Source organism: Ipomoea nil, unplaced genomic scaffold (genome assembly GCF_001879475.1).
Source record: "Ipomoea nil cultivar Tokyo-kokei standard unplaced genomic scaffold, Asagao_1.1 scaffold3087, whole genome shotgun sequence".
NCBI lineage: Eukaryota > Viridiplantae > Streptophyta > Magnoliopsida > Solanales > Convolvulaceae > Ipomoea > Ipomoea nil.
In genome coordinates, this window is record NW_017619515.1 from 2,889,893 (window position 1) to 2,899,677 (window position 9,785).

The 9,785-nt window shown below is 44.0% G+C and overlaps 1 protein-coding gene across 1 annotated transcript; it reads left to right on the top strand.

The window, feature by feature from the left end:
* The first annotated feature begins 5,430 nt into the window (after positions 1–5,430).
* Positions 5,431–6,093, top strand: LOC109166138 (trithorax group protein osa-like). The gene has a single exon (XM_019315023.1). It carries the CDS (start codon positions 5,431–5,433, stop codon positions 6,091–6,093), a length of 663 nt encoding a protein of 220 aa, XP_019170568.1.
* Positions 6,094–9,785: the final 3,692 nt, after the last annotated feature.

A 9,785-nucleotide genomic window follows, 5' to 3' on the forward strand; every position in this document is an offset into this window, starting at 1 on the left:
GTATACTAGGAAGTAGGAAGGCTTGTCTTTCTCTTCTCTCTCTCTCTCTCCCTACGTTTTTTTCTCCTTTGGATATAAATGTTGATGAAATTACAAACTCGCCCTTAAGATTTTGCATAGAAACTCAAAAAAAAAAAAAAAAAAAAAAAACCTTGCCTTTTTTTTTTTTTTAGGTGTAAACCTAGCCCGTTCGCTCCGAGAGACGCGGGAATCATTGCTTGTGGGAATCGAACTCGGGTTATCTCGAGCTCATTTACCATCTGAGCTACCACCCCAGGTTAAGATCGTGTGGTTTAATAGCACCAAGGTTGGACTCCCATATGAAAGGTTATGGATTCGAGTTTCAATAGAAGCGGTATTGACTATTTGTGCTTCAGTAGGCTGAACAAATACTACAACACTTTTTTTTTTCCCTAAAATTGGCTTAGAAATTTCTCTTGCAATTTAAGACTTTGTGAGGTGTTAGAAGTCGAGGTTTGAGGATCATGCATGGCATTTATGTGTTGCATGTGTTAAAGGTTGTAAATATACTACGGTTAAGAAAAACGTTCAAAACACAGTAAGATGTTTAACTGGAGACATGGAGTCGATGCTCCTGCTTAATCTTGTGGAGTATTGCAGCCTTGTCAGAGAGAGTTACGGTAGAATATTGAACACTTTATAATAATATCTATGTTGCATGAACATGTTTTGATGCTTTGGATGTTTCTATGACTTTTCATCAATTATTATTATGGGCCATATTAGTGTGGGGCAGATAAAATAGAGAATGGTGATGAAATTACAAACTCACCCTTGACTCCCTTGAGGTTTTGCATAGAAACTCAAAAAAAAAAAAAAAAAAAAAAAGTTAAAGTGTTATCTCGCACCATGAACTATATTGGATTCTACATGCCGCACCTTGAATTTTCATAAGTGCAATTTAAATTTTTTCACCTAGAATTTTTTACAGGTTACAGGTAATCTATGTTGACATGGACTTTTTTTTTTTTTTTTTTCTTCTAATACATTGGCCATCCTCCGGGAGTCGCTGCCACTGCTCCTTCAATCTCTCAAGTTCTTTCCTCAACTCCCCTACGAGGGTTCATTGTAGGCGTTGTCACTGCTCCTTCGAACTGTTCATGTTCCCAGAAGATCCGAATGAGGTCATTGTAGTCGTCGGTAATGACTTAAAGCTCCCGTCCACTTCGGAGTGATAGGAGAGTTCGTAGTCGAGCAACGTCCGGTCGTCTAACAACTCAGCTCTATTGACATAAACTGTTATCCTACTCACCGGAATACCGTCCGGAAGAGTGAACATTCGACGATCAAGCTTTAGCGGTGTTGAGTCCACAACCTGAAACCACCATAAAACAACAACTTAACCCCTCTCAATTATCAGCCCATCACTGCAACTATGATCCTCCCGCAGCTTTGAATCAAACTTTAATAAAAAAAAAAACACCATTTTATTTAAAATTTAATTTAGGGAAAATGGCAGTTCTTCCCCCTAAGTTATATACTTATAGCACTTTCTCCCCCTGAATTATTCAAGTGGCTGTTTTTTCCCCTGAAATGTTAAATGGACATATTTACCCTTAAAATAAATATTTAAAATAAATATTTCATTTATTTTCCTTCTCCAACAAATTATGACAACAATTTGGTTCAAACCAAACAAACACTATAGCAACCAAACCGAAATATTCCAATTACAATTTATAATCGAAATTCGATATTTAGAGTTTATTAAAATCGCGAACCGGAACGGACGATTCATGTTTCGAACTGAAAAAATAAAATACATTTATTTTTAAATTTCGACTATTTTAAAATAAAAAATAAAATTTTAAAATAAAGACGATTCAAAATCGCGAACCGGATCCAGAACCGCCGATTCACGGTTCAAGATCCAATTTTTTTTATTCATAATTTTAATAAATTGAAATCCAAATATTAGGTTCTAGATCTGAATCATAACCGGAAACTTTTAATTCAATTGCTATAGTGTCCGGTTCAGTTTGATCTGAACCGTGATCATCCCTACGTTACGCGATAATTTGTTGCAGAAGTAAAATAAATAAAATGTTTACTTTAAGGGTAGAAATGTCAATTTAATATATTAGGGGGAAAAACCACCACTTTTAGAATAATTGAGGGGGCTAATGTGCTTACCTAAATAATTGAGGGGGAAAAATGACTATAAGTATATAACTCAGGGGGAAAAAGTGCCATTTTCTCTTTAATTTAAATAAACGTGTTGGTGCATCTGGAAGTCACGAAATAATCTTATATGGAGAGGAAAAGCATGGCGGCTTAATAAGGAAAAAATAGCATCCACGTGATTAATAAATGAATGGAAAGATAGCGCCACTCAGCCAGGGGTAGAGACTGTATCACCGCCAGTAATGGAGCATCCGACCCTGAACGGAACCTTCTCGCTGAACGTGGATGCAACAGTATTCCCAAAAACACAATCGGCTAGTTTTGGGGTGGTTGTTCGAACACACATAGGTGAGGAACATGGTCTCATATGGGAAAGAAAGGGTGAAGGAGAAGCTTAAACATGGAATGACGAAAATATCACTAAATTACCCGGTTGGGAGACAAAATTTTTAAGATGGATTAAAAATGGAACACTTATAATAAAAGTGCAGTGGTTGCAATGGGACAAGACAATAATAGTGGACTAAAATTGAAATGATCCCTACCAAAAATGGAATTAACTCTTATAATAAAGAGATAAGAAGTGAAACAAACTCTTATAAACTACACGTTTACATTCCATTGGCTATCATCATTCGTTTGGGTCAAAGAAAGTGGAGCAAAATCAATATCACATTATATATATGATGAGTAGGCGTAGCATGTCAATATAATGCCAATTTCTTATTTTTATATTATTTTACCAATAATCTTAAATTCATGTTTATCTTGAATTCCATGCAAGGCCAATGATCAAACAATCCTTTTTGACTTTATGCATTATGTGACTATAATACCTAGAGCACTACAACTTATACATTATTATGCAGCACGCACATACCAACGGCATATTTATTTGTATTCACACTTCTAAAGCCTTAGCTTAATTATTGTATTTCAATAGTTTTTCCACCTTCATTTGTGTCTTCTTAGGCTCTGTTTGGCAACGCTAAGCTAGGAGCTTATAGCTTATAGCTTATTTTAAGCTACTAATAAACTATAAGCTCTGTTTGGTAATGTTCCCAAAATAAGCCCTTAACTTAAAATAAGAGCTTATTTTAGAATGCTACTTTAGGTAGCGTTTCAAAATAAGCTACTATCTTCATAACTTTTTTTTCCATCTTTACCCTTATTATTTTAAAATAATGACATATTTTAACCTTATGAATTAAAACTCTTTCTCTTTCCCTATCCCAACTTTCACGTCAATCCCTTCCTTAATCTTGTTTACTGCTAAACAGTTATGTTGAAACTTTAGCTTATTATTATTATTATTATTATTATTATTATTATTATTATTATTATTATTATTATTATTAATGTTATTTTAAAATTAGCAATAGGGCTTCAACCAATGACAACTTGGATGGAGAGAATTTTAAGTGGACCAACGAGAACGTGATGTCTTTTTGTGAGATTTGTATCAAATATATTCGAAAGCATGGGCGTGGGTTAATGAAATGGAAGGAGATTAAAGAAGAGTTTGAAGCTACCGCCAAACGGAAAATTGCACATAGAAGCAATATGTAAACAAACTAATTTAAATTTTATGAAGATGTCCTTTTTAGTCTTTTTACATTTATCAGCTTATCAAAAAGCTAATTTTACCAAACACTTTCAATCATAACAGCTATTCAATTTTCAGCTCCGAGCTTATAGCTTTTCAGCTTTCAGCTCCTTTTCAGCTATCAGCTCCTAGCTTATAGCTTTTCAGTTAGGTTTGCCAAACAGAGCCTTAATCATCATTCAATATTATTTTGACAAAACACACACTGATGTATGTATATAATAAGATAATAATTAATTACTAATGTCAAACTAATTAAGACGATGCATGTTCACACTTCCCACTATATATGTATGTATAGTAAAATTGTTTGGCCATGTTTATATTGTATTAGAAAATTTTACAATTTAAATCTCCAGACCAGTTGTCACACCCAATAAAGATGTCTACAATTCAGCGAGGGGATTAGTTACGGTAGGACGAAACCCTGGATACAAAAAAAAAAAAAAAAAAAAAAAACTTTACAATGAATTAATTAAATAGCCTCTTATTAGATATATGGTAATTAATTAAATTATACGAAGTAATCAATAAATAAATAGTATAATATTGAAAATGAATCATGCCTATTATTATAAATAGAAAGGGATATTGATATTCTTAAAATAACTATCATTTTATTTACAAAAATGACATTGTTCATTTTTATTTTTAGTAGTAAGTAAATATTTATTTTTTAGAATTTTATATTATAATATTATGGGGGAAACATTGCTTATTCCGATCTTAGCTTCAACCATTAGTCAATAGTTGATTTGGTCCACCATTGTAGCATGCATGAAGACAAATACCACCCTTAAAGCCTTAATAAGTTCACATTGTTACCAAATTAGTTAATATGTTAAGGTTCATCTTAATTAATATACACTTCATTAGGGCTATGTTTGGCAAACCTAGCGGAAACGGTAGCTGAAAGCTTAAAAGGAACTGAAAGTTGAAAAGCTATAAGTTAGGAGCTGAAAACTGAATAGCTGTTAAGCTATGCTTAAAAGTGTTTGGTAAAATTAGTTTTTTGATAGGCTGATAAATATAAAAAGACAAAAAAAAACATCTTTATAAAATATAATTAATTTGTTTACATATTAAAATGTAACATTTTGTCTTAAAAAAAAATAAAAATTAACATTTTGCAATAAAATTATTGGCATAATCATTGGTAGGATATATCCCGACCGACCTATGGTGTTCTCCGCGTCATTTCGCTACAACTCCTTTGCCCGAGTGCTGCAGCGGGAAGGCGGTCGGTACCGGTCGTCCGTGTGACCTTGTGCTGACCTTCTGCTTAGAGGCGTTCGAGCCCGATCGACCAACCCACCTCCCGACCGGTGTTCTGCTCGACCGCCGTACTTTTGCGCCACGTGGAAGCGGTATCGATGGAAAGGCGCACGTGGCAACGCCAGACGTTGACATAGGGTGGCCACCAGGCTTTGGCACGTGGATGCCGCGTGGAGTACATACCGATAAGCCGGACGCTGTCCTCGGCGATACGCTATAAGTATCCACGGCGGATAAGGCGAAAGGGACTTTTGGAATGATCAAGATGCTACTTACAGAGCAGCCCGACCGCAGTCAATCGGCCCTCGGAGTAGTCATTTAGATTGTACTAGGTCACCCGTGTATTTACACTATCATTTTGGCGCCGTCTGTGGGTATTGGTACAATTAGTCACGAACGACGAAATGCCTACATCCCAAAACATGTATCCATATATGCAAGATATACAGGAGGATGCAGACAGCTCTTCCGACCATCACACACAGTATGGTCCAACTGTCGACCTGAACCTCAACCTCTCACCCCCTCACTTGGTGGCTCCTAACCTGGTCAATTATGTCAAACCGATATATCCGCCACCTGGTCAGCAATTCCCGTACCTGGGATACTTTCCGCATCCAGCACCGCCCGCTCCGTATGGTTACTGGCCCGGGACCACAATGTACTATCCGCCGAGCAATTATCAACCTTATAGGCCTGCGTACATGGCTCCAGCTTCTGCTCCCCCGAACCAACCAGCCATGCAGACCGAGTCCGAGCTTCAGCCCGGTCCCCGGACTAGGCGCTCGGCTCGCTCGAGGTTGGGATCGCAGGGGGCAGGGGCACCGGAGGAACCACGACAGGAAACTAATGTTCACGCGGCGGATGAGCCTGAGCCCCAAGACAATCGCACGAGCGCGTTTGAGCGTCTTCGACCGGAAATGCGTCAACGATTGGGACCACAGGACCCGGATAAGCGGTCGGTTGACTCACCTATGCGCGCGGCCAGTCAAGCGGAATCATCAGGACACAGTGGACCTCACGTACACCGTCGCCGTCGAGCAAGCCCGGATGACCGAGCAAGATGACACCCGGGGAATGGTGAACGAGCTGCGTGCAGAATTCACTCGATGGCGGTATGAGCATGCTTTAGGGCCTCCGGATCACACCGCGTCATTATTGTGAACCCCTTTCACAGCAGAAATCATGGTTCAGCCGTACCCGCTCGACCTGCGCATCCCCGGTAATAAGGAATATGATGGACGAACAGACCCGGAGGTCTACATCAACACCTATTATGGGAACATGCTGATGATGGGTGTGAGCGATGCCGTGATGTGTCGAACTTTCTACTCGACGTTATCTGGACGAGCAGCCGAGTGGTTTAGAACGTTGGACCCAGGATCTATCTCTTGTTTCGCCAACCTGGCGACTAAATTCACTCGAAAGTTTGTAACCTCGAAAATCATCCGGAAGCCTTAAATGTACCCAATGTTGCAAAAAACGTTAGGCGCCGATTTTTTATTTAATTTTTTTTATTTTTTAATTAAAAATAAAATTAAAAATTAAAAAATTTCAAAATTTAGTAATAATAAAATATAAGGCTTCTGGTAGGGAATATCCCGACCGACATAGCTTCACCACGACCGACTTTGCCTTTGTCTTTTTCTTCTGATCTTTGCAGGTAGCAGGTCGGGCTTTTTTCATGAAGACCCCGGTCGGGAACGGCCGGGAGTTGCCCGAGCGACGGTGTCGACCACCGAGCGGTAGCCCTTTGGCGAGAGAGTTGATGAAGGACACGTGGCGGCTCTCTACATCGACAGACAGGGCACCCGGGAGGATGACACGTGGTGGCTACGTGGAGGACATGCCGAACGGCTGGAATCTTGTCCCCGGCATGGCGGCTATAAATACCCACAGTAGCTACAGTGTAGGGGACTTTTGGACGATCGATAGGTTGTTGTTAGAGAATCCCGACCGCAGTCAGTCGGTACTCAGAGCAACCAAGTAGATTGTACTTAGGGCCTCTATTGTGATCAATAAAGTCCTTTACTTGCTTTAATTGGTCTCGTGTTATTACATATTGCTTACGTATAATTAGCAGTATCATTTTGGCGCCGTCTGTGGGGACCCGTGCAAGAAACCAACGTCTTGACGAGCACCCGATCTCTATATCAACATGTATCCGTGGGCACACAACAACTTTGCCGACGACCAGGCGGATGCGGCGAGCTCCTCCGACCACTATGCTACCCAACAGCAGGGTCAGACGATGGACCTCAACCTCAACCTCTCACCACCGCATCCGTCAAATGCATACCCGGCCACCCAGCAGCCGGTGAATTACATACAACCGGGATACCCAACACCCGGCCTGCCATACCAGCAGCAGCCGATGATGTATCCCGCCCAGTATCCCTACCCGGTCCCACCTCCGCCGTATGGGTATTGGCCAAGCCAACCGATGTGCTACACTTCCCCGGTTGGTTATCCACCGTATACGCCAGCTTATACAGCTCCAGCCGCCGCCCCTCCAGTACAACCGACCGCACAGGTAGAGCCGCAGCGTCAGTCCGCATCCCGGGCTCGACGCTCGGCTCATTCGCGGTTGGGGTCGGGGGGTGCTGATGCGATGGAGGCACCAGCTCAAGCCGTCCAAGCGGAGGACCCTGAAGAAGTTGCCCGAGCGGTAGCTTTTGATCATCTTCGACCGGAGATGCGCCAGCGTTTGGGACCCCAAGACCCGAACCGCGGGCAAGAGGACGTACAGATGCAGGAGGCTAGCCAGGAGGCTTCATCTGGGTATAGCGGGTCAAGATCTCACCGACGGCGACGCGCTCGGGATACAGCCCAAGCCGCTCAAGCCGCCGAGCTCAACGAAACCCGAGGATTACTCTATAACCTCCAGGCGGAAGTTGCGCAGCTCAGGAATGCGTACCCTGCAACACCCCCGGTCAACCAATCGACCCTGCACCAGACGCCTTTCACAGCAGCGGTAATGGCCCAGCCTTACCCGCTTGACTTAAAGGTCTCTGGGGAGAAGAGTTATGACGGGCGGGCAGATCCTGAGGCCCACGTGAATGATTTTTTCAGCAACATGATGCTGAAGGGCGTTTCGGACGCCGTGATGTGCAGGGCCTTCTACTCGACCCTCACCGGTCGAGCGGCCGAGTGGTTCCGTACCCTGCAACCGGGGTCGATCGATAAATTTGAGACCCTGGCGATCAAATTTGTGAGGAAGTTCATCACTTCCAAAGTGGTGAGGAAGTCCTACATGTATCTCGAGAAGGCCAAGCAATTAGAAGGGGAAAGCTTGACCGATTTCCTCATCAAATGGAAAGCAGCGGTCGGGGAGGTTGAGCCTATGGACGATGCGACCGCCACCCACATGCTTCACATATCTCTCCGGGCGGGACATTTGTATCAGGACTTCATCCTACACCCCCCGACCAGTTACGAGGAGGCCCTTCGGAGGGTCACAGACTATGCCAACGCCGGCGAGGCGAATGCCGTAAAGCGCTTGCAGGAGGTCGGCTCTTCGTCCCGTAAACCGGCCGGCCGGGCGGAGCATCGGTCAGGAGATGACAATCCCCGATCCCGCACCAGGCCTGGCGAGTTTACGGCCTTGAACCGATCCGCAGCGGAGGCCATGCAGTACGCCCAGTCCTGCAATCTCATCAAACTCCCCCATCCCGATCGAGACGGCCCTGACAAGAGTAAGCACTGTGCTTACCATCGATGTGCCGGGCATGATACCGAGGAGCGTACCCACTTACGCCAATTGTTGGAAGATTTGCTTAACAGGGGAAAATTGGACAAGTGTGTGGGGAAGAGAGAGGACAACAAGAGGAACACCGAGCGGAGGGATCATAGACGTTCCCATCACCGCTCTGATCGATCTGGGCAAGACAGAAGGGACGGTCGACGGGATGATCGTCATGATGACCGGCGGGACCCCGACCCTCCATCTGGCAGCCGCCCGTCCGGAAAGCCTACCATCCACGTCATTTTTGGTGGACTGGAGGATGCTTCCCGACCGCGGACTAATTGCCCAGTCGCTATAGTGGATTCCCGGGGAACCGGGAAGAGGCAGAGGATGGAACCCATAACCTTCACCCTCGAGGACCAACCTACCAGCAGCGACCACGGCATGGAGGTGCTCGTAGTCACGATTGACGTTAAGGGCACAGACGTCCAGAGGGTTATGGTTGACACGGGCAGCAGTGTGAACGTCCTATACTTGGACGTGTTTGAGAAGCTTGGCCTCGACAGGAAGGAGCTGACTCCGGTCGGTGTACCACTGTCAGGATTTACCGGGGCTCTTATTTACCCCGAGGGAAAAATAACGCTCCCGGTCGAGATCGGCACACCTCCGAAGTCGATCCAAACGGAGCTAGAATTTGTTGTGGTCAACCTCCATTGCGTCCACAACATTATCTTGGGCCGACCGGCCATTATGAAGATCGGTGGGATAGTTTCTATGCCCCACCTGTGCATGAAATTCCCCACCCCTAATGGGGTCGGCGTGGTCCGTGGCGATGTCCAATCCGCCCGGAAGTGTTACACCCGAGCGGTCAATAGACGTGACACCGGTCCATCCTCCCGGGTGAACACCATAGCCAAGGAGGAGGCTAAGGAACGGAAGGAGCAGCCTGAGCCTTCCGAAGAAATAGAAGAAGTTCCCCTGTCCGAGGACCGCCCGGACAGGAAGATCAAGATTGGCCGAGCCCTCACCCCCGAGCTTCGAGCGGAAGTTTTGGCCATACTCCGGGAGTATGCG

Coding starts and splice junctions, on each gene's coding strand:
- LOC109166138 (XM_019315023.1), top strand. CDS start 5,431: ATGCCTACATCCCAAAACATGTATCCATATATGCAAGATATACAGGAG.